At 29.1% G+C, this 26,589-nt stretch overlaps 1 protein-coding gene across 7 annotated transcripts in view; it reads left to right on the forward strand.

Annotated features, from left to right (window-relative positions):
- LOC107442615 (gamma-aminobutyric acid receptor subunit beta-like) overlaps nt 1–26,589 on the forward strand; it is a 299,717-nt gene that overhangs the window by 48,603 nt on the left and 224,525 nt on the right. For all 7 annotated transcript variants that reach the window (XM_016056222.3, XM_071188359.1, XM_016056221.3 and 4 more), the window contains one exon: nt 18,836–18,903. In XM_016056222.3, coding sequence (XP_015911708.1) covers nt 18,836–18,903 — 68 coding nt within the window. The remainder of the gene's footprint in view (nt 1–18,835; nt 18,904–26,589) is intronic.

Below are 26,589 nucleotides of genomic sequence, written 5' to 3' on the forward strand. Positions count from 1 at the left end.
TAGAGTGTTCAACATAGTTTGGGCGAATATTTTACGTGAATAATTTTTAAAGAAATGTAAGTATCTTGTTCATTTATTTTAAATTATATTTTAGGTATCTTCATATCGTCGTAAAAAATACGAGTTATGGTACATTAGTTGACATTATTCTTTAAAAAATATTATATATCGTGTTTTTAAAATGGTAAAATTAGAAAAATGTAAAAACTCCCAAAACAAGATGTTGTCAACTAAAAAAGATCGTGGACTCCACAAATTCGATACCAGTGACTTCATAGAATCAGTTCGTGCAGCATTGCGATGCTTAATAGAAGCAGTTTGTTGCGATGCTTCATAGAAGCTCTCCCATACTTCTCAAATCAAATAATACCTAACGATTTGAAGTTTCACGTGTTTCAAATCACCAGCGAGAATACAATTCCGGCCTTTCATAACGGTAGCCCATTGCCTTAACCACTGAGCTGTTGCGACTCGTGCACTGTTAGACTTTTTTATCAAAAAAAAATATGGTAAAGTAAACAGCAGGAGTAAATCCATTCAATTAACCTAAAGTTATCGACTTGGAATATTCCTTTTATTTTACAGGATTGAAAACATTTGCAACTAGTATGGTTAAAAGACCGGCAAAACAGAGCTATACAGTTTCGCAACCATTTGCAAGTAGCGTAGTTTCAAAACCATAAACAATGAATTTTAACTGGACATAGAGTTAAGCTATTTTAAGCTTTCTGTTAGGTAATTGGCTTCAGAGTTAGTAGTTGAGTTGTGTTCTGTCAAGTGAACCGCGGATTGCGGCTTAAATAGATTATGTAGTGGTTATTGTGAGATATGGGAAAAACTAAAATTGTGTTAAACAGCTCTGTGATGCTTCCATTTATGCTTGGGAGAAAGTTTCGTATTTCAATAGTACAAGCTTCCCGATTTACACTGGAAACTACTCATGAGTGGAAGAAATGGAGGAAATATTGAGGTATCACCGCTGGGAATCGAACCCCTTTCAACTAACAAATTAGCTCCTTAGCTAAAGTATCTACCCAGCTGAAATGAACTGAAAAGCTACATAAGGTGTTCACCTCACTTTTATTACATAAGCCTTCGCTATTGTATTAAGCTTTCAATGAGAAAAAATAAAAATATGAATTACATAGCTTAGCTTCCAACTACAGAAAATAATTCGCTCAATGGCTGTGGGCCGAGTTGGGGAGGGTAAAATTCAGGTTGTTTTACAGTGTTATGTGAAAGCAATTGGTAAACGTTTTTTCTCACAGTAAACAGTTTGAATGGCTAGTTAAATATTATGATTATTTAATTGGTTTGGCAGAATATGGTAAAATAACAATTAAATAAATTGTTATTTAACCACTTTTTTAGAGAAATTTCTAACAGTGTACTACAAGCAGGAAAACCATGTACGAATCAAAGGCTCTTCGTTTTAAGTTCGTGAAATTGTGACTGTCTATCTTCTTGGACAAATTTCTGTAGCTGCCATTCAGTATCATTAAAACTCATGCCACACTAAAAAAAAATCTCGAAAGTAACATTATAACAGCAAAAAACACACTAGCCATGTCCTGAACTTTATTAAAAAACAATATCTGAAGTATTTGAAACAAATTTTAATTAGAGTTAATTAATACTTGTAAAAACTTAATTAAATATTTAATTGGCTTATAAGGATTTTTTTTTGGAAAAAAAATGACTGTCAAAATTTCTAGATTCAATTATACTTTTATGAAAATTCAGGTATTTCATTATATATACTACAACAATTTATTAGAAACTAAATTGTTGACAAATGGGTCACAGGAAATATTTCCAAAAAACTTCAAATAAATAATTATTCATTACAAACTAAATGCGAATGAAAAACTAATTCCATGTTTAAATTAGCTTATAAGTAGTTTAGTTTTACAAACATTAAAAATAAATTGCACATCTCCTTAGAAAATATTGCTGTTGCTCGATTCAATTATATACCATTATGAACATTCAAATATTTCAATTTTTCTTTTTACAAAGATTAAAATAGTTATGTTCTGAATTCAGGCGTTAAATTTATCCCCATTCCAAGAAAAATCTTAATGGGTTTTAAAAATGAACGTGCTCGCATCAATCTGTTACGCATTTGCAAAGTGCTTTTAAGTGGGACTCCAACACTATACGGAATGAGATTGCTTCGTACAAAAATTTTGCCCAGAAAGTTTTACTGATTTCTTAATGGAAAGACTCAGAATTAGCTTCCGAGTCTCTTAGTAGAATTATCGATTTTAGAAGATAAGAAATTGGATAATTAATGATTTTAATACGATAAAATGACTTACTGGCACTTCAAAATTTAATTAAGTAAAATCATTTTAAGAGTAAAAGAAACCAGTTAGACATGTGTCCAAAAATACCATTAAAATTTAATATCATCATTGAGCATGGTATTTTTTCTCACGTTTGTTAAACTAATCAGTATTTATCATCTTTATGTAAAATCATTGAAAAAATGCAAACAATTTTCATTTATTAGATGCTGCCAAGAGAAAGTCAAGGAATAAAAATAATAAAGGATCGATTCGACTAAGCATTTTAAATTAAATTATTATTTTGATGTTTTAAGCATTAATTACTTAATTAAAGAAATATATTTGTTCTTGCAGATTTAATTATTGTCATGCAAGATTAAGTGAGTAATAAATTTTTACAATTTTTCCAAGAAAATCTAGAAAAGTTTAAGAAAAATCTTAATGGATTTAAAAAATTAACGTGGTTACATCGATTTGTTACGCATTTGAAAAGCGATTTTAAGTGAGACTCCTACACTATACGGAACGAGACAACTTCGTACAAAACTTTTGCCCATAAAGTTTTACTGATTTCTTAATAAGAAGAATTAGAATTAGCTCCCGGTTCTCTTAGTAGAATGATCAATTTCAGGAGATAAAAAATTGGATAATTAGTAATTTTAATACAATAAAATGACTAACTGGCACTTAAAAACTTATTTAAATAGAGTCATCTTGAAAGCAAAAGAAACAACACAGAAATGAGTCCAAAAATACCCTTACAGTTTAATACTATCATTGGTGATGATATTTTTTCTCCAATTTAATGAACTAATCAGTATTTCCATGTGTCAAATCATTGGATTATTATTTAGTGGGGGAAGTCGTGAGTTTAATTAGTGAAAGAAAAGATAAATAAATAAATAAAGGATCGATTTGAATTAGCGTTTTAAATTGAATTAATATTTTGATGCATTACGTATTGATTACTTGCAGGAAGTAACGCATTTATTTTCGTACATTTAATTATCGTTATAAATTTTGAATGAGTAATAAATTTTTGCAATTTTGAAATTAAAATTGCCAAGTTCTGTTTAAGAAATTGGTTTAGTGTTTTGCATTGTTTTCCTTTTTCCTGTATTGCGAGAAAGAATAATAACTGAGAACGAAATTGCAAAAGAAACAGGGGAAAGATCCAGATATTATCTAATTTTACTAAAAACAGATTTAATTATGATTTTATATAATTTATTTTTGTAGTAATTTGCTTCATCAAATTTGATTACTCAACTAATTTCAGCTTTTGAACTCAATGGAACGCTTAAGTTTTTCTTATCGCCCCATTTTTTTAAGTACATTTGAATGATATAAGATAAGGTGGCTGAAGCTCAACGCTGACCCCAGTTCTTCCCATATGATATTACTTTCAAAACTGCGCTGGCTTAACTTTTATGAACTCCTTGCCAACAAAAGGAAGTTGCAGAGTGCTTGACTTATATTTATAAATTGAATAGTTAAACATATTTATAAATAATATTATTACACTTTATTTATTAATCACAGAAAAAACACCTTCAAACAGAAAATATTAAAATGACGCGTAAACTTTACCATTATTATACATGTGAGCAAGGCGAGATATCTAATACGACGCAAAATACGACGTTGTGAATTTTTTTTAATCATCATTTTAGATTTGAAAAAAAGGCACGAAAACCTCATGCTTAAAAACATTGATTTAAATTAAATATTTTAAAAACCTTCATTGGATACAAAGTCCTGAAAACTTCCGCGCAATAATTATTTTGTATATTCTATAATTAATATCAGATTCAAAATGGCTATTGAGTAGTGTTATCGTGCATGCACACTACACTTCTGCTTTGAGTCTCCTGGTTTAACAGGGTTGCAAATATGCAAATTTTTAAAAAAAAGTTCGTAGCAATTTAACTACAAGCCGTGCTCGTAGACCAGCATCAGTGTGAGGAAAAGTATGAAAAAAGCATACTTTAAAGCAATTTCGAAAAAATATTTGAAAATATCTTGACACATTTCTGAAAGTTTTTCCAGATTTCGCGTAAAAAATATTTTAGATGTTATATATTTCATACCGGATTTAAAATGACAATCAAGTTATTTCCAAATTATTATTAAGTCATTAAATTATTTTCAATTTATTTAAAGTTATTTCATTAAGTTAAGTATTTAGACAGTATACGTCTGCTCAGAGTCTTCTAGGAATAATTATGCAAAAAGATAGATACTTAAAATGTTTTGTAACAGTTACAATGCAAGTCGTATTTGTGGTCTATCTCAAGTAATTTCAGTGATATTCCCTTCAAAATCGCATCCTAGATAGCAGTGTAAGGTGTATTTTAATGTCAGCGACAACCTTTTTCAGAAAGCCCAACAAGGTTTTTAAATGATTTACAAATAAACCATTCAAGCCTGAAATAATGTTGAATTTAACTATGCTAGCTCAAGCGCTATGAGGTTTGTATTGAGATTGCATAAACAACTCCTTTATATCGAGATAGATAAAATCTGCCGTTACAAAACAAAGCTAGAAAAATTACCTGAAATCAGGACTAAATCATCATTCGTAAATCAAGAGTAGAAGGAGTTCCCAAACCGATAATAAATTCACCGTCTCAAGGTTTGTTTTAGATTTTATGACCATCACTGAAATAAGGTTCCTTTGCGCAGACTTTTATATACTTTCTTCAACAAACTAAAACTGAAAGTTGGTTTTATAATTACATTTTCAGCAGAAAGAAAATTTGCATTTGAGAGCCTGGGCAAAGCTTTAAAGAAAAAAAATGAAGCAAAAACAAGTTTCACAATAAAAACTAAAAAAAAGATATTTTTTTTTAAAAAAAAGTTTTTTGCATGCCTTTATTCAATCTCTTAGGAAACAAGCTCGGTATACTAATATTTCTATTACAAGTTTGAAAAAAGTATTAGTTAAACACAAAGAATATAAAAAGGAGAAGAAGTCCAGCTCTTCAAATACGTAACTAACGCGGGGAACTGTTCTTTGTGGAGTGCTTTAACAAAAAAATAAATAAAAAAAAAACTCAACTTACTGGATGAGCGACACACGCAAATTTAGCAGAGCGCCAAATGTATTACGATCCAGTGCTTGCGCATTAGAAGGAAAGTGACAATCGAGAAGGTACATCACGTGTGAACCAGTTGTTGGACAAATACAGTTGGGTATGCTAAATCTCGCTATTTTATTCTTTATTTTTATGTCAAAATGAGCTAGCAGATTTAAATAACATGGGCGATATAAATGTATTTTTAAAGAAATATCTTAACTAATACTACAGTAGTGTTTATCAATAGTGTAAAAATGCAGAACAAACCAACAGTAAATGAAAAGAGAACTTTTTGACTCCTCCCTAACCCCAGTAGGGGTTGGGGGGAGTCAAAAGTTACAAATACTCTGTTGTTGTGCCTCTAAATGTTGTTTTTTCCTTTATACACAGGGACTGCATCAAACCTTTGGGGACAGGTTTGCAATATGTCTATGGACGTTAGCCTTCCTTAACTTTGAATATTCATTGGTTAAGCAACCTTTTTATGCCAATCGAATTAAAATGAAAATATAACATTTACTGGAGAGTTTGTCGGATAGTTAAGATGATCCTGAATATCTCGAAAGTCATCTTCTATTCTTCTCATTTTTTTCGTCAGAATTTAGCAACTTATTTTGAGCATTCAAATATATTTCAAATTGTAACTATACACTTACTATAAATTAACAATTTATCCAATTTTTAACTTCTGCTGAAATAAAGTGTATTTTGGTGATAAGATACTTATCTGGCGGTTATACACCCTCGTTTTCTCTTTCATGCAAATATAGCTTATATATAGCATATTATAAATATAGCATACTTTATGGTAATGACAACTCTGGCAAAAAAAAAAATAATTCTGGTTAATAAAACAAAAAAATACGGTATTAATGCTTCTTTCCGTTGATATGGTAAAAATTTACCGATTTAGTTTTTTTTTCCAAATTATAGCTCTGATTACCACACATTTAGTGAAATATACAAAACCGTATAATGCATTTAACCGAATATATATTTTTTACTATCATGCTCTCTAAGGCATATATTATAAAACGATATATATAAAAATTCGCGTATTCAGAAACAACATTTTATCTTGAATTTAGTACCAAAGTACTTCGGTAAAAAATACCGAGCTTTTTGGTGTTCTCATTGAACCAGATATACGAAAGATTTTTACCAAATTCTAGTAGTTTCAACCATACTGTTTTATTCAGTGTGATAAAAATATTTTATAACCGTTCAGTTCAATTAAAATAATTTTTATAAGTTAAATCATAATTTCTAAAGCAAAATATAATTGTTTACAAAATTGGCATTTACAATAACTATTTCCTTATTTAAATCATACGATGTACGTATATTGAAATCAAAAAGAGTTACGTTAGCAAAAGCATAAACATAAAAGATAAAACTTGCATCACTTAAGTCTAACTCAATATAACCACAAAAACATGCTCTTTACTAAAAAATATATGCTGTGAATATTTAAGCCTTTTCTAATCAATTAGTTCTCAATTTTCTGACCATCTTAGAAAAATACCAGATATTTTTAACACTAAGGAAGTTTATAGTCCTGTCTCATTTAATTTACCTTGTTAACAAATGTATCCTTTTAAAGAAAAGAACTTTTTTGAGGTAAAAACATGTCTGCTATTCTGTTGTATTCACACTGTTAAGTCCTCGAAAAATCTGATTAGCTGCTTGTAAATCTAATTATCTTCACTCCAAACCTTTAACCTTAAAAAAGTACCATCTCTTAGAGCTCTAAAGCGTAGAATAGCTTACAAACAGCAAACAAATGCAAAATAAACAACAAAAACAAAGTTCTCGAACTGCTAATGAAACAACCGAAGCTAAGTCGACACAAGAAAGAAAGCAATGGATTGAGAGAATAAAAAACTCCTAACTGGCGATTATGGCTTACTATTAAGAGTCAAAACTCATAACTTTTTTTTTAATTTTCTAATTTTTAACAGTTAGGTTCGGAATATTATTTTAAAAACAATAATTTATTTAAAGAAGATAAACCACGATACTTTTTACGAAGGAAAAAATATATTTTTTAGTTTAATTTTTTTCCAAAATATTGAATAATTGAATATTATTTTTTTAGAATCTGAATAGAGATAATTATATTTGCTTACATGTGTTTATAGTCATACTAACCTAGTCTAGTTGTTTTAGGTTACTTACTCTAACTAGATGACACAGTAGCATGCTTGCTAGTGGTGCATGTAAATTTCACCACGTCTTAGTAAAATGCAAAAATAAAAAATCCTGAAATTGTAAGATAAAAGGAATCTAGATTCACGAATTAGTATTTTTTTCTCTGAATTTAATATTTACCATATTTTTTCATTACGGCGGAAAAAGATTGAGTGAAATACTACTCAATCATCACCAGGATGGGAACCCACGAAACCTGGCGCACTCTTGCTCCACATAGATTATGTAAAATAAAAATGAGCTAGATTATTTACAATAAAAATTAGAATGCTCTGAAGGAACAAGCATTAATTGTGATATTTAACTCAAAATTCAAAGATTTATAGAATTTGTTTTTAGTGAACATATATGCAATATTAAGAATGTAAAAATTTTTGTTTTTTTAACACGCAGTCAGAAATGCAACTCTAAAATCAGGTTTAACCGGTTATTCGCTATTTAAAAACTGTTAAACGATAATTAATTAAATTCTTTATATAGTACATTCTCAGAAAAACGTTGCTTTTCCTAAGCACATTTAAAATTTTAATTCTCTAAAAATGGAATCTTGAATGCACATTATTACTGAATATGCATAATAAATATATTATAACACTTCACAAATCACGAAATGTACCTAAAATGTAATAATATACTAATTATAATGCCTGAAAGAATATTGCAGGCGTTTTGTATGTTAGTATAGGCTCAGTTGTTAAATTGTATGAAACGATTCATCAAAATTGATAACTTCAATTAATAAAAGTTAAAAATTCATTTTCCCTTACCTCTAAACAATAATTATTTTTTGTATTTGCTTTTTCATTTTAAATTTTTATTGTAAAATAACTAGCCAATAAGTACAGACAACACAAAATCTTTAAATAAAAATAATGATAAATATCACCCTAATAGCTAATTTTTAATTCGCAACTTCTTTCTTATTAATTTCCCGACCGAAAAATAAATTACGAATCAGAGGGTTTGTTTTGTATTAATAATGATTAATATTCGAAAGACTAAAAAAACATTGAAACCAGGTGGAAAAAAAGTGCGGAAAATAATATCTCCCATAATTTATTTTTGTTATTTTAATTGAAGCTCTCAAGAACTAATTTTATCCAATCATCAGCGGAATTCCTTTCGCTTTATTACTTTTATCGATTTTTGTTCCGTGTTTTTACTTGTCACAATCCAATCTCTTCGGAAATTAATACTTGTCACAATCTAACTCATTCTGGAATTGCATTTTGTCAAGTGTTTTTTTCTTTCCCCTTTTTTATGTTTGTTTTTTTCGTTGGAAAGGAAAAGCTTCTGTTTTTAGAAACAAACAACATTCATATATTTTTTATGATGTACAAAACACAATTTTGGTTTTTAATTAGTTCTGTGAATTGCTTTACAAAATCACCAATAAAGCTTATATCTTAATGCTTATGACCTAATGCATTATTTGATTTTCATCCTAAAATTACGGCAAAATAACCGGAAGCAATCTGTCCATCACACTAACTGTAAAGTTTGCGGTAAAGGGCATTTTTTCCATTTACCATTTTGAAAAGGTTTGTAGCGTATCTACCACTACAAAATTACAACTACAATTCACTAGTATATAAGACATGTTAACCCATGCCATAAGTCACAACTATTATCATAACAACCAGATGAAGAAGTGAGATGCCCGCTCCGCGGGCAGGTACTTTGCTCCAATTTCTATCAAGTCAAGTCAAGTCACTCTGTGTCGGGGTACCTTTTCATAGATGACGGTTGACATGGTCGAATACTGCTCTCTCCCCACATTGGTGACCTTCGGACGTGAAGTGAACACGCCTATCTTGGCAGTAACGCCTACTTCGATGAATGATCCACATTGAACAGTTGACTTGCGTGACTTGTGACTGCGACATTATCCACCTCCTCGCACTGCTGCTACTCAGTCTCGTCTCGATCACACGCAACGTCGGCTTGCATACTTGTGATTACTCGACTGCTAACGGCAACATAGGAGCGACTACGACAGTGAAGTAAATACACCTCTCACATTCAGCACTCAAAAAAATACGGTTATCTTAATACAGCTCTCCCGGCTTCTCACAAAACAGCAATGAATCAACTCGTGGTATTCGTTCATCGAATTCTATCACAGATATAATTCTAGTGGGGGAGTACTGTAGCGTATCTACCACTACAAAATTACAACTACAGTTCACTAGTATATAAGAGATGTTAACTCGACTCTGTGCAACACCTCCTAGAAGTAGAAAGGCCTCAGCACGGATCAATTTAGTAGTCCGATGTGACGAAGTTAACTGCGCAGTAGACGAAAGATGTCATTACGTTAGGGGTACTAAGCTGCGCAGTGGTTGAAAATACAAAATATGTCATTACGTTTGGACTACTAAGGGATCTATGGTAACCCGTGCTGAGGCCTGTTCTTTCTAGGAGGTGTTGCTCTGTGTCGGGGTACCTTTTCATAGATGACGGTTGACATGGTCGAATACTGCTCTCCCCACAGGTTCACAACAAGCGCGATTAAAAACAACAATACAAAACTGTACGGTCCTTTAACTTTTTACAACTAACATGGAAATACTAGATTTTTTTGTGGCAAGCAGTTTATGGTTCTGCCATCCATGTTGGATAAGATTATCATATTCTAATTGACCAAAGTCAGAAATTGGAAAGTGCATGACACTGAAAACTCGCCATGTGTTGACGGGAATAGAGGAAATATTGTAGGGTCAACGCTGAGACTTGAACCATCCCTCTGTTAGTTATAAACTGACAAATTAGCCCTCTTGTTTATAATATGTACCCAGCTGCTAGGAACTAAGTGGCTTCATTACGTAGACCTAGTTGGTGGGATTAAATAATGGTTTTTTAACCGTATTGTGTTAAAGCAACTACTAAACGGTTTTCCTCTGAGTTAGCAGTTTGAATACCATCTAATTTACGGTTATTTGACCGTTTTGAACAATCTTTACACTATTTTTATTTTGAGATAACAAAGTCATTTGTGGACCAAAAATGGGAGAAAAATTTTGGCCCTAATAAATACCTTTCCGTTTGAAAAAGAATTCCTATTGAAATTTTAACTATGCTCTCCCTAGGAAGTGCGGTTGAGCAATCTAGTTTTGTCTCATTAAATGCATTTTTTGAAAATATTTCCCACTTCCTTTAGATTTTCGACCCAGTGCGTATTTTTTTAAATTGACCGTTTCATTAATTTCTAGCTTCTATGATTATGTCTTGCTTTATATAGCGCAACATGATCATACACCATTCCTTTATAGTGAAAACTCAAGTCACTTCCTAAACATGTCCACTGAGAAAAAAAAAATATTGTCAAATCTATCAAAATATGGTCAGATATACCGTCTTTCTTGCTTTATGGGAACGCCAAAAAGCACGGTAGTTTTTACCAAAACGCTTTATTAATGATTTTAGTAAATTGAACAATAATATTAGGTTTTATAATATGAGATAAAATTTGTTAAACGTGGAAAAATTTGATATTTTAATCACGACTCCTCAAAGTATAGCATAAAACCCTTTTTTGATTAATTTTACTTTTCAGTTTTGTATTTTTTGCTAAATGTGGGGCAATACGAACTATAATTTTTAAAACTATATTTCACGGTGAACCACTATAGCATGAGCAGAAAAAATTACCAAATGAATAATTTAATTACTGTATATTTTGGTTTTATTAACCACTAGTTTTTTTAACCAGAAATGTTATTACTATACAGAACGTTAATTTCATCAGATTTTTCTCCGTGTACCAAAATGACAGGTCTTTCTTCTTGACTAGTAACGGGTAGTTTAGTGTTGGTCTGCTAAAAAACAGAACTAATTTCAAAGCAATCGAGAAACTCAGCCTCACTCCACTAGGCGGTCTTACCCCACTCTCTCCTACATATTTTCAGAGCTAATTTTTGCTTCAGCAAATGTGTTGAAGACAACGAACCCTCTCCAACAATTCAAATGTAAAAAATCTACAAATGATATCTAAAGCGCGCCAACATTGGTGTTTTCGGGAGTGAAAATATTTAAGGTATTCTGAGAATTCGCATGAGCTTTAAGCTTAAGCTTCGAGATTTATATTTAACACTAGATTGCCCGAGGAAGCCATTTTGACTGCTTTTTAATTTCTATTAGAAAGACAATGATGTGTATAATAATCTAATTTCCTAGAATTTTGTGAATTTTATAATTATTTTCATTGTTGAATTTTACTAATAACTTGTTATATAACTGAAAATAATATAAAAAGTATTAAAAATTAATTTTAAACAAATTTCTTTATACATTAGTTATTCATTCACAATGCAGTCATTTTGACTGCTTTTGGGATTTATAGGTATTTCAGTCTTTCTACTATTAATTACACCCGCTAAATTGTATATGAAAATTTAATTTGGTGTCAACTTGAAAAAAAAAGTGTTTTCTGCCGCAATTTTTTTGGATTGTTTCACATCAAATTTTGAGAGATAGTACGCCACTGTAATTACAGAGTAGCTGAGAAAAAAATTAAAATTTGACTGAAAAATTTGATTCTTATGATGAAGTCATATAACATCAAAGATCTGATAAAACTAATTTATTATAAAATTGAAAATGTGTAAGAAATTAGCTAAGATACAATACTTGTAACTAAGTAAATATTTTTTTTTCTTTTTTTTGTTTTGGCATTTTTTATTTGGCTATTTCTAATCATGAGACAACCACCAAAACCACAGAGTGTAATCATTAAGATACCGAAATCGCAGAAAGGTTCGCCAGGGTTAGCTTAAGAGATAATTGCCTCTGATTTAATTGACCCGATTTCAAGATGAGCTGTGGGCTTTGTGCGTTCATATCAGTCAGTTATAATTTAAGTAAAAAACATTAAATATCCCCAATGTTATTTATTAGTCTAAAATAATGGGAAGCACTACTTTAATGAACTTTAAATTTGTTCTTAACGCACTTCATGAATATAAGTGAGTATTAAGAATATAAGTGAGTATAAGTGAGTATCATGAATATGGTTGAGTACCTACATGACAACCCTTATGCTCTTAATAAGGATACAAAATTAAAAAGTATCCGAATGACCTTTCAGGTCATCATTGCTTTGACCCGGGTAATTGAATAGACAGCTTTAACATGAGTTACATCAGTAAATTCATAATTTTAATACATTTTTAAGTAACACTAGAAAATAAATGTTAACATCATATATAAATTAAATATAGCATTATACGTGAAATAAATAAATTATTCTCAACCATTAATAAAATCATAGCTGTTAAAATTATACTTGAAAAGGGTACTTGTTTGTTTCAGTACAATTTATGCTTTAATATTCTCTACTTGTTTAGTAAATGTGATGATTTGACATAAATCATTTTAAGTGTTTATGAAAGTGACTTGATAATTACACAATGATGTTTTGAAGCGAAATTCAACAATTTCCTGTTCTTTAGCACAATTTCACTAACTTGCCTTGAACTAAAAATATTTTTCGCATAGACCATAAAAGTTGACAGCAGCTTAAGTCAAATAATAAAAGAATGTTCAATGCATAAAAGACTTCAGGTTAGATGAGTAGTTATCTAGAAAGAAAAAGAATTTTCCTATTGGTGATTTTTATCAACTTATAATTATTGCAGTAGTTTAATTATTACTTGATATAATAAATATATGATAACAATTAATAATTATATGAGCTAATTTAATTTCTGTTTTATCAACATCTGCAGTTCATTTTGGGCCACATTAAACGTTAATTTTTTGGAATTGCACTCTCAGAAATTAAACTCGCATTTTCACGATTCAGCTATACGTAGGATACGATTTTGAGTATCATTTCGTCACAAAACTACGGCCTTTGTGATAAAAATTGAACTTTCAAATATATGACGAATATATTTCCGACAAAATAAAATATCGTCACATGAAAACGGGATCATATGGTGGTCAAGAAGTTGGCCTCCTAGCAGGAAGATCCTGGGTTCGAATCTTGCTTTGGGCATGTGTGTAGTTTATCTCTCTCTTCTATCTGCCTTACTTATTTTGTTTGTGTGGCATTGGTTCATTTTCATGGTGTCCACAATAAAGAGATTATTGGAAAAATAGATATATTATGCAGAGCAATTTTTTCTTCTTATTTAAAAATAATAAAACGGCGAAATATTTTTCTTAATTTTGACGAAATTTGTTTCTTCGTAGAAGTTGCGATAGTTTTTTTGTCACTTTGATGAAATTTTTGCTCGGAACATATGACAGGAAAGAGCTTCGTCAAAAACGAAGAAAGTTTCATGAAATTTGAGTATTTATTTTTAACAGTGTGGAATCAGTGCATTTTGAAAATAGTCTAAAATAAAACTATAATACGTTCTAGACAAAACTATTTTTATAAATTAAACAAAATTGTGTTTTTTTTTTTACCCGAAATGTTATTATCATACAGAACTGTAATTTTATCAGAATTTTTTTCTCTGTGTGAAACCAACTGACATTTTTCGGTACATTTATAATATTAAGTAAAATATATTGAAATAAAATTATAGACATTGAAACAGATTATATATTTTCATTTCAATACTTTATTTATCTCAACTTTATTTATCTCAAAATATCAGTAATTTTATTTATCTCAAATTTAAAATAAAACTCAACCACAACACATTTTTAGCTTCATATTAAAATTCAAAAATGTTTTGTGAAGAAAAAACCTGAAGCAAATCTAAGATGACATCATTACATAAAATTACAACTCATAATTCAAAATGTCAAAACTCCCGTCTAACAAAAGAAAAATCTTTATAATATCTAATCTTAAGACTTAGGTTCAATTTCTAAGGCCAACCAACATGACTACGGCAATCATCTTCGCGACACCTTCTAAAGACAGGTGTCGCTTCGCACAAAGATTTGTTGTCACACACGGAGCTGACGGCAACGCATAACCGCAAATTGTTGTCTTTCATGTGACAGAATGATACATTTTACGGCACATAAGATAAAGAGTTGGTGAGAGAAAAGCATTCGAAAATATTTGTGGGAAATAGCATCTGCTGTAGACGGTTTAAATTCTATATATTGTGTGATAAAGCTTTTCAATTTTTTCATATTTCAGCGTAACTGCACCTGAATTGAAAATCTAAAAGCGTTTTAATACGTGTATTCTTTCAAATACTAAATTTAATGTAATAAAAAAGAAATTTTTAGATTTTTTTTTTTTAAATTTGAGTACTGACAAAAGAATTTTTAGTTTAAGTACCTGTTACATGGAGAAAAATGTACACTGTTAAAATTTTCAATCTAAAATTATGGTAAAATTACTGGTAGCTGTCTGTTCATCCGATTAACTGTAAAGTTTACGGTAAAGAACTTTTTTTTTTCTTTATGGTTTCGAAACCATTTACAAAAAGTATGTTTATTAAACCATGAATACAAAACTATACAGTTTTTTAACCATTTACAACTAGTATTTTTCTAAAACGTAAAAAAAAAATAATAATATTTTAACTAGACATAAGAATTCGGCATTTCGTAAAGAAAAGGGCATTGGAGAGTGTCGGACACTGGAAATTCTTCATGTTTTGAAGGGAATTTTGTGGTGTCAACACTAGGACTCGAACTCTAGTTCTAGCGGCCACGAGATAGACAGATAAGCCCGCTCGGCTGTGATGTGTACACAGTTGCAAAGAAATAAGTAGCTTCATTAGGTGGTTCTAGTTGGTGCGATAAAACTCTAGTTGTTTAGCCGTATTAGATGAAAACAGTTAATAAACAGCTTTTTATAAATTTAACAGTTTGATTACCATTCTATTTATGGTTATTCGACTGTTTTGACTAAATATGGTAAAATAACCATTCAATAAATTGCTATTTAACCATTTTTTCCGAGAAATTTCTAACAATGCAGGAAAAATTACCGCACTGAAAATGGTATTTCTAGTAATAAAAAAAAGAGACACAATTTCGGTTAACAAAGCCAAAATGAAGGTAATAAAACAAAAATATGGCACTTCCGTTTACATGATAACGGTCAACTGGATAGTCTGGTTTGCAAAATTGTAGTTATTACTACCACACAGTTAGTAAAAAGTACAATACTGAAAAGCAAATATAGCCACATAATTGTTTTTTATTTCAAGCCAAGCTATTAGGTATCATAATAAAATTGCAGAATTTTACTAAGATTACCAAATTTCATCACATATCAAAAAATTTTATTTTCTTGTTAATTTTAGAAATTTTTTTCTTCTTTTTTTTTATTTACGTTAAATTTATTTTAAAATTTTTGGAACATTTTATTACCTTTTTCTTAATATGAGTACTGATAAAAGAATATTTAGTTTAAGTATCTGAAAAAATTAAAATATGCGGTATTTAAACCATTAATTGTGTATTTTTTCAGTTTATATATATTAACGTTTTGCTGGAAATTTTGGTCCTCAAAATTTTAGTTATTAACACCATAAAATTAGTGAAAAATACAATACCGAAATGTAAATCTAACCGAATAAATGGCTCTATTTCAAACCAAGATGTAAGGTATCATAATAAAATTACCGAATTATACCAAGATTACCAAATGATTACCAAATAACCAATATTTTATTGTTAATTTTGCCAAACTCATTAACGAAGCGATTTGGAAAATTTTCAGAGCTTTTTTTTTTGTTCCCATAGAGCCGAAAACAAGGTTAATTTATCCATATTTCGCTTGTTTTGACAATTCTTTTTTCTCAGTACAGAGCAAACTTGCTGCATTTGTTCCACGTTGTAATTAAGTTTTGCATTTTGATTTACTAAATAAAATAATATTTGACCATTTAAGTTAATGTTGTAAAATTTACAGTTCGAAAAATGAAAAAAAGAAACCGTAATAACTTTTCCTCTAGTAAGCATACTCTAGAATCAGAACGCTGTAAATGTTATCATATTCTAGTAGTTTTGACAGTACTTATTTTTTCACCGTGTAAAAATAAGGTAAGGGATTTTCAAAAAGCTTATGTAAATTTCGTATGTCTAAAAGCTTTGAGGTAGAACCGTTTTTAGTTTCTTTAAAGTAAAAATATTTCAACCATATTCATTGAAGTATGAGAAAAAAATTCTGAAAAGCTAAAATTTTCAAAACCACCTCAACGTTAATTTTTTTCATCATGCATACATAATTACTTGTAAATGATCGAAACTAAAGTTTTTACTAAGCGAAATATAAAAAGGCTTTTCAAAATGCTGTGACATTTTTTCTACCCCTGAAAGTTTTAAGTCAAGATTCTGTTTTTTGGCTTTGTTAATGTTGAAAATATTTTTGCAATGGCGCAATTAAAATAAATTCTTTAAAGTCCAGGAAAAGAGAAAAAGAATACAAACAAATATGAAATACAAAAACAAAATACAAAAGTAAAATACATAAGCTAATTAAAAACGGAAAAATAATTATCTATAACATCCACGTATTGTAAATTTTCGTCATCAAAGCGAATGCTGCATTCAAGATCCAAACAAATGTTCATTTTGAAGCAGTCGTACAGATTGTAATCCAGTAGAAAACATCGATTCATGGCAAGACTTTAGGAGGAAAAAATATTCATTAAGAGATTTGCTTAGGAAAATTAAAATTCAGTTTTAAAAAATCCATCCTTAATATTAGGGAATTGAGAAAATAAAATGACAATATTAATTTCCAATTGATGAGATTTGAATAATTATATCATTTAATTATCAACCACTCATCTAAACAAAAGTGGATTACAAGCTTTAGTAATGAAAATGGGCTTTAATTTGAAAAAAATTAATATTTTACCTGCTTTAAAGCAAATATTTTGCAACCTCTCAAATAATAATTAATTCCGTCCTGGCAGAAATTCATACATAAAAACAATTGAGAAACAATAATTTCCTTAAAAAAAATATAAGGACGAAATCAGAAAAAATTAAAAGTTGTGATTAAAATTTCTGATAATTCGGATTTTTGTTCTCGAAAAATTCTCGTCAATCTTTGAAATCATGTCCTCAGATAAATACATACATAAAAATAATTGAAAATATTTTGAGAGCGAAATCAGAAAGATTATAAAACGAACAATTCTGAATATTTGGTTTTCTCTTCTCAAAAACTAATATCTGAAAAAAAACGAACCAATCCTGAATAACTTTTGATGTAATGATCGGATCATCATAGTCTGGAACTTAATCTTACTGGCTCGAGGGTGGGACCTCAAATAAGCTAATTAATAAGTGCAGACGATGCTAATGCTAAGTAATAAGTGTTTTAAGTTACGAAATCAGGTACAAAAGTGTGATTTCTTTGAATAAACATACCTTATACCTTTTATCAAGGAAATATGGTCCCAATAATTTTGCCAGGAGAGGGCTCAAAAGTTTGGATCCCTTAATGTTAATTTCAATTTTTGCGTATTTCGCGATATCTTGAGAACATTTTAAGCGAATAGAAAACTTCTTGCCCAAAATTATAAAATGTGTTTTTTCAAAGATAATTCCATGCAAAACATAACTTTTAATAAAAAAATTTTATTATTTTCTTTATTGATGGTTTTAAAGAATATAATATAATATTACTAGGCATTTTAAAGAATATAATATTACTAGGCAAAATACAAAATTTTAGTAAAATCTGTCGAACATTTCTTCAGAAATCAAATTTTAAATATTTGATTTTTCCATCTTTAGATCAAAAGTTATTCAAGGTACTCCACTTTTTTTTGTTTGTTTTTCTGTGCACTGTACATATTATTACAAATTTGCACAGCGTTAAGATAAATGGATAAAATAAGATGTGACTTTAAAGAAAGGAATTATCATTTTCCTAAATTGTGCATGCGAATACATAATATAAACTTATAGTCTATGTTCCTTCTAGTCCAAACATAATTTTTATTATTATTCTAAAATTAAATCTAATAAATATTCCATTCTAATTATTCTTAATTCCAATTATTATTTTATTCTAAATCATTATTTATATTAATCTAGAATAAAGCACAAGCAAATTCACTGATTCTAACTCAGCATTTCTAAGGGGACAAAATAAATAATTTTTTTTCTCTAGAGGTCTCATTTACTGTAATTAAATATTTGCAAATCAAGATGTTTACATACATAATATTGACTTGATTTACAATGTTACGTATTTGCAAAAAATAACGAATAGATTTTCTTTCTGCAAAATGCAACAAATTGTATTTACAATAAACGATTTAAATTGTATTAATTGCACATGATTAATAAATAACATGTCTTGTCTTATAGGTCCGCCGGTGATAGTGAGCGTCACGATGTTCATCCTCAGCATCAGTTCTGTATCAGAGGTGCTAATGGTGAGTCATATTTATAAAAGTTTTTAAATGAAAAAAAAAAGCATTCCTAAATTAACCCTTTCGTGGCGGGCGAGTCATGATTGTATTCCTAAGGAATAAGTATCAGGATGGTAAAAATCAAAAAGCGGTAGCTTAAGTTTGGGCATAGCTAATTTGACAGATTTATTTTTGCTTTCATTTTAAATCTGACACATCAAAACCATGTGTGTTAAAAGTGTAACTATACAATTTTTAATTCGAAACAAGTAGTGGTGAATTAAATAAATCAAACAATTATAACCCCACCCACAAATAAACTGCTAAAGAATTACTTTGATTACCAGCTTTATCTTTCTACCTTGGTTGATACGGTTTTATGCTTACACGTATTTGTGACAGTCGGCGCGAAAGGGTTAATGAAAAAGTTTTTCTGCATTGTATATACAGAGATGCCAACTGCTCCGGACACGCCAAAATAATTAAAAAAACGGTAATTAACTACAAAGTAAANTGAACACATAACGTAATTATATAAGCCTACGAATTATTTAGAAATAGTGGTGGATAAAAATCCACTAAATTGAATTTATTAAACTAAGAATCGCAATTGATTAACTACCACTTTAAAATATATATGTGCTGTCCGGAGCAAGTTGGCATCTTTGTATATAGTTTGTTTTTCCTAAGAAATCCCCTAGCCATTCGTCTGGAGCAGTGAAAACTATTGTTACGAGGAAAAACTATTTCAAGTTAGTGAATCAGGGTAAAGCTCCCCTCTTTGAAATGCATTATTTCTTGCTTGAAATGCATTATTGCGGTAAAAAGTACCGGCGCATAGAGTGCCGGTACTTTTTACCGTCAGACCTATTTTTACCGGAACATTTTTCGGAACAAAAAATATGATATACCGTTATATCCACATAATAATTACCGTAAAGATCAAGAGACAGTCTTTAAAAATACTAATTAATAAAAGTAAACGATATTTCAAGTTACAAAAGTAGACGACAAACCTACTTTCCTTCAATGAACATTACTTTTAGTTGACGAATTTTTAACTCTATGTGGGATAGAGGGGTAGCAAGCTGGGAAATATCGTCCCAAAATTTTAGACAAATGAACCTCAAACGTTTAGGGCCTTTCAAATGTACTTGTATTTTTATAAAATTTAATCATTAGTGTAATTTGCATTTATGCACATTTCACTACAGTTATGGAACTATTTAAGCGAGTTTTGTTTAATGTTAAAAAACTCGTTTGCTCAAACACAATTTTATACACAGTACAAATTTTAAAGATATTAATTTTTGCTATTATATTTAATAACAATAAAACTTAGTTTCGAACTGCAATGTATTCAATTAATTTTTACTTGATTTTAAATAACGTAATGAACAAAACGCAATGTTTCAAATGACAAAATAAGGAAGAACTAAATTCGTCCAAATAGTATAATAGTAATAAAGTTTAAAAAAGTCGTATTTTTAAATTTCCATTTTTCACGAACTAATCAACCTATTTTTTGTAATTTCGGGGTTTTTTTTTATTTTAAATTTGACAGCTTAAATTATGTTAATATGTACCTTAAAAATCATATATATTTTCAACATTATTTAAGAAAAAAAATATTTTTTACACTGAATTATAGAAGGAAAATTGAGTAATAAAATTGTGTTAATTCTTTTAAGATTACCTTTACTAGTTCTAGATGTAAGAACATATATGCGAAAATCTAACTTAACACTAAAGAGGCTCGAATTTTTTGACCACTCTTTTGTTGAAAACAGTGGGGAGATATTTTCCGGATTACGGTTACATCGCAAACTTAAAAGCTCGAAGGTTCCAATCCGCCGTAAGTTTATTCAACGAAAGTACGTTTTTATGCCTTATTTCTTAACTTATTATGAAGTCTCTACAAGAAAAACAACATTGTTAAGGTTAGCCTTTCATACCATTAGGATTAGAAGCTAGAGCGAGGAAATCCAATTAGTAGATTAAAGGTTATTAATGTGTTCCATAATTTTTTGGCTAACTTTTCATATTTTTCATTACTAAAACTATTTTCAAGCTCATTTTGTGTAATATTAAATCCCTTGTGTGAGTATATAGCATTTGTGAGAATCAAAGCAAAATAGAATGCGTATCATGATTGAGTAATGAATATTCTAAGTAACTCCGGGTATATTTAATATCGCAATATTGTGATGTCCCCTTAAATAAATCCATACATCTTTTTTAATGACTAAATTGTTAATTACTGCAAGACAATGATATTTTTTAACTAAGTTTTCCTCAAAGGTAATCTGTAATTTTCAGACTAAACGTGATGCTTTACAAAAGCTAACTGAAAGAGAAAATGAATGATTTATTGTTGAATGGCACGAATTACTATAAAAATGCATATAATTTCATAAAGTGTGATGGTTTAAGATGCGTGCTTATAAAAACGCTCTCCATACTAAATCTTAAACTAAGATTAGTTGTTGTAATTAATGCCTTATAATTTATAGCTTGACATGTTACAAAAAATGTAGCATGGAGCACATTAAATATTGACTTGTTAGAATAAGCGAAGCATAGCAAAAAACAAGTCAAAAAGTGATATGTGTCGTGATGTTTTATCTCAATTTCTCTTCTTTTTTTTCTCCAGATGGTATTAGCCATTTTTAAACGCCTTGAATGATATATTATGATATATCCTTTTACACGTAAAAAAAATTCTTATAAAATTGCAGTACTGCATAATAATGCTATTTCTAGTAAAAAAATAAATAAATAAAAGAATAGTTCTAATAAAGAAATCTAAATATACGGTATTTAAACCATTCATTTGGAATATTTTCCAGCCAGATGGTTGTGGTTTACTGGAAATTCTGGCTTTCGAATTTAAAGTTTTTATTTCCTCGCATTTAGTGAAAAATACAAGACTTAAACATAAATTTAATGGAATAAATGATTTTTATTCCATACTTTTAGAAATCATGATAATATTACTACATTTTGTCACAAATACTAAATTGTATCGCATATTATAACATTATATTTTATATTTAATTTAAGCAAAATAATTGCTATAGCATTTCGGTAAACATTACTGATGGTTTTAATGTTCCAATAGAGCCAGAAACATGGTAAATTTAACCATATTCTGGTAGATTTGACTGAACTTTTTTTCCAGTGTGATATGTTTTAATTTGTTTATGTTTAAAAACACTGAGTACTTTTCGTACTTGTAATAAAGAAAATTTTCGCTTATCACTGCTTTAATAGCTAAAAAAAATTTTTCATGCATTGTTTTTAAATTTATTTCAGAAATAAATGTGTTTGCAATCATCATTAGTTATGCAATATTTTGTTAACATCATCTGTAATTTAGTTCGAATCATGTTTCCATAATATTATTAAATAATTGACATTTTAATTAACCTTTTTACATCGAAGAAATATACTTTGAGCGAAAATAAATATTAAAAAATATCGTTCATTGTTTATAATAACAGAAGAAAAATTGTCATTTTGCATCGATAAAATTACATCACACAGTAAAATAGATCAAATTTTTCTGATATTTTATTTAGTAATTTTTTCAAGTAAGATTTCTTTCAGAAATACCATGTTGCGCAAGTACAGCTAAATTATGAAGAATTTTAATTATTTTTAATTCTTATTTTTAAATTTAGATATTAATTAGATTGACAATAAGCGTTGTTTGCTTTTTTTATATTTTAAGATTATATAATAAAATTATCTAGTAAATTTTCAGTGATATTATAAGAAGCTATGCATTTAAGAGTTAATATGACAATTCTATATTCATAAAAGCTTAATTTCTGAAGTAGTAACTAAGTATTTTTATTTGACAACCGTCTAGACTAGTTTTTTGAGATTTTCCGGAAAAGTGGAATGTAATGGTAAACATTACTACACTCCAAAGGTTAAATGCTATTCCACTTGATATTTTATTGGGAAGCTAATAATAAAATTACAAGATCACTTGTCTCTTCGAATAGGTAGAATAAATGAGATATAAATTCACAATGCGAGGCCATTTTTAATTTTAATTATCGAAACAGAATAAATATTTAATTTTCAACTTCAAACATCTGTAACCTGTATTTTAGCAAAAAATAGCAGCAAAAAATAGCATTTGACTGAAAACAGTTTTTTTTTCCTTTTTTTTTTTTTAAATTTAAATACCGGTATATTGAAAATTTTAATTCTCTCCGATTTATGATAAGACACATTGATACATTTAAACGTATAAGTATCCTGATTTTTTTCAGTTTTCCGGTAATGTCTGAACACTTAAAATGTTCCTTAAAATGAAATATATAAAATATTGTTTTTCAAAATGCGATCTAAAATGGACACTTTCCAATACTTTTTAAGTTAGTTAAAAGTTTTCAAGTTCGGACATTTTTATTCTATGTGTGCAATAACTAAACTTTTTATTAAACACTTTTTAAATATTTACAAAAAGCACATTTAAAAGTTCAATTTATTACAGTACGTCCCGCAGTGGACTGATCGTTAAGACACGGTTCCCAGAAGATCACCGAAGTCAAGCATCACTCGTTACGGCCAGTGTGCGGGTGGGTGACCACTTGGATCAGTCTGCGTAGGGACCGAGGGTGTGCGGTATTGGTTCTCGATAAACTGTGCTACCGTAAAGTGCTCGACTTCGCGCGCAGGTCGTCGGGCTACCGAAGCGGGGGTGCCATCCCCTCCTCAGAGGATCAAAATTGTTATGGCATGTCTTCGGATTATCCTCCGGGATGTTTCCCAGATCGTCGCCAATAGCCCATTGTGCAGCTCTAGTGCGACGTAAATTAACAACAACAACAATTATTACAGTACATATTGGTTTCTATTGAAAACATAACTTTATTTCTCCGGTATGTTCAATATTGCTTTTTTTAATACGTAAACAGCGAAAGATATGATTCAAAAATGCTTAGAAAAAATCTTTTTACATTTATTAGTGCAATTTTTTTTAAAAAATATTAGACTTTTTGTATTTTAAATATTTTTTATTTAGTTTTGTTATAAAATCAATAGAAAATGAAAAAAAAATTGAACACTTACACATGTAAAAAAAAAATCTGGTAAAATTCCCGTACTGTATGGTTACGGTAAAAACAACATAATTATGGTAATAACTACCAAAAATTATTTTAAACTAAATGTATAAACAAACTATTTGGTAATTTTTCCATTCATATGCTTTTCGGGAAATTCTGTTTCTTAAAATTATAGTTCTTATTACCACATATTTAGTAAGAAACAAATAACTGAAAGCTTAATTAAAAAGAATAAATAGTTTTCATTCCACGCTCTAAAATATCAAGATAAAATTATCCAATTTTACCATATTTACCAAATTTTATCACTGATTATAAGACCATATTTTGCTGCTTATTTTACAGAAGTCATTACCAAAACGCTTTGATGGAAACAAAGTTTTTTCTGTTCCCATAGAGCCAGAATCATGGTAAATTTTACCATATTCTGGTAATTTTCACATAGTTTTCGTCCTCAATGTTTTTTTCATTAATCCCCGAAATCAAAAAAAAAAACTTATATTTCCAATAATGATAAACAGGACATTGTCCGATAAATTTCCATATCCAAAATAAAATATTTTTCTCATTTTTCGGAATGCACAAATTTATTAATGCAGTTTGGTGATTTTTCAAACAACCTTTATTTTTAAGCAAAAAAGAGAATAGCTCCCAACTTACTGACAGATGCTTCTGTCTACTTGTCACTTCAAAATTTATTCATATAAAAATCAATTCATATAAAAATTCATATAATATACTCATATAAAAGTTAATTGAAAATTAAATCATATAAACAGCGAAATTGGTAAGGAAGGATTTTAACTCTGCAATATCAATAATATTATCAATGTAACGTTAGTTTTGGCTGTGTATGTTCACTAAGAAAAAATATACCTTCCATTATACCTTAAATCAAAAAAGCTTATACTTCTAATAGCTATAAATAGGACTTTGTCTGATAAATTTCGATGACTAAAGTAAAATATTTTTCTCAGTTTTCGGTATGCACAAATTTATTAGCACAGTTTGGTTATTTTTTAACCATCTTTCATTTTTAAGCAAAAAAAGAGGAATCTTTGCCTCAAGCGGAGAACTTAGTGGCAGCTACTTGTATCTGCTTATCACTTCAAAATTCATTCACAAAAAATTTCATATTATATATTCATGAATTAATTCATGTAAACAATCAAATTGATAAGGATTGTAGCCCAGAGCTATCAGCAATATTATTAAAATAACGTAAGTTTCGTCTGTGCATGTTCTTTAAGATGAAAAAGAATGGTTTAAAACTACCAAAATATGATAAAAATTTACCATGTTATTTTACCATATTCTTTTAGTTATTACCATAACTATTACTCAGTGCACCTTCTGTTAATCCATAAATCAAAACAACTTATATTTCCAATAATGATAAATAGGACATTGTCCGATAAATTTCCATATCTAAAATAAAATATTTTTCTCATTTTTTGGCATGCAGAAATTTATTAATGCAGTTTGGTGATTTTTCAAACATCCTTCATTTTTAAGCAAAAAAGAGAATAATCTTCGCATCAAGCTCCCAACTTACTGACAGCTGCTTCTATCTGCTTGTCACTTCAAAATTTATTCATATAAAAAACATTTTTTTTTTCAAATATTCCAGCAAAAATGTGTATTTCCAATACTTTTCAAGGATATCAAAATCTCTCTCAATTTTGAAGATTATCTCACCTTTTTTTTTATAAATCTACTCTTTACTTCCAGTTATAAAGATAAACTTTATTTTTCGCATCTTTATAGACTTATTTATACATTAAAGAGGTTTATCTTACTATTATTGTTAAAAGATATATATTGATACATAAATAGTTTTTATGCAACAAATTATGCCATATTTTTCTACATGTTTTGCTCTTTCCTTTCGTTGATAACCTTTTTACTGAAAGTTGAAATGAAGTTAATTATTATACAAAATTTAATATTGCTGCAGTGTGCGTGAGAAAAAATAAAATTAAAAACTGACCACCCTAAAGAACTCTTGATCTAATGCGATCTACACGTTCTAGGAATCAATCTTAATGGCTTTAAGAAGTGACATCAAATATGCTTATTAATTAGTGCAGACAATATTTTCAGTTAGGAAATCAGGCACAAAAACGTATTTTCACCGAAGAACGTACCGTTTTTTTGACTGACTCGGATTTCTGACCCCGAACATATAGAGGGTAACTGCAGTTGGGGAAATATGGTTCCCATACTATGGGGAAATATGGTCCCCATAGTTTGGTCATTTGAGTGATATAAAGCTTGAACCTTTTTAATGGAAATTCTACATTTTGCTTTTTTCTCCATATCTCGAGTACATTTCAAGCGAATTGAAAAGTGTTTGCACATCAATATAAAATTTGTTTATCTAAAGATAACTCCATGCAAAAAATAACTCTTAGTAAATATTTATAATTTTTTATTATTATCATTTTATTATTATTAATTTTCATTATTATTAATTTTTATCATTATTAATTTTTATTATTATTTTATTACTATTATTTTTTCATAACAGCTGAAATATTTGAAATGTAAGATATACAGCTTTTTACATAATTTTATAGAATGTAATTTTTCGTGGCAAAATACAAATCTTAAGAGAAATCGAATA

The sequence above is a fragment of the Parasteatoda tepidariorum genome, chromosome X2, assembly GCF_043381705.1.
Source record: "Parasteatoda tepidariorum isolate YZ-2023 chromosome X2, CAS_Ptep_4.0, whole genome shotgun sequence".
NCBI classification, from domain to species: Eukaryota; Metazoa; Arthropoda; class Arachnida; order Araneae; family Theridiidae; genus Parasteatoda; species Parasteatoda tepidariorum.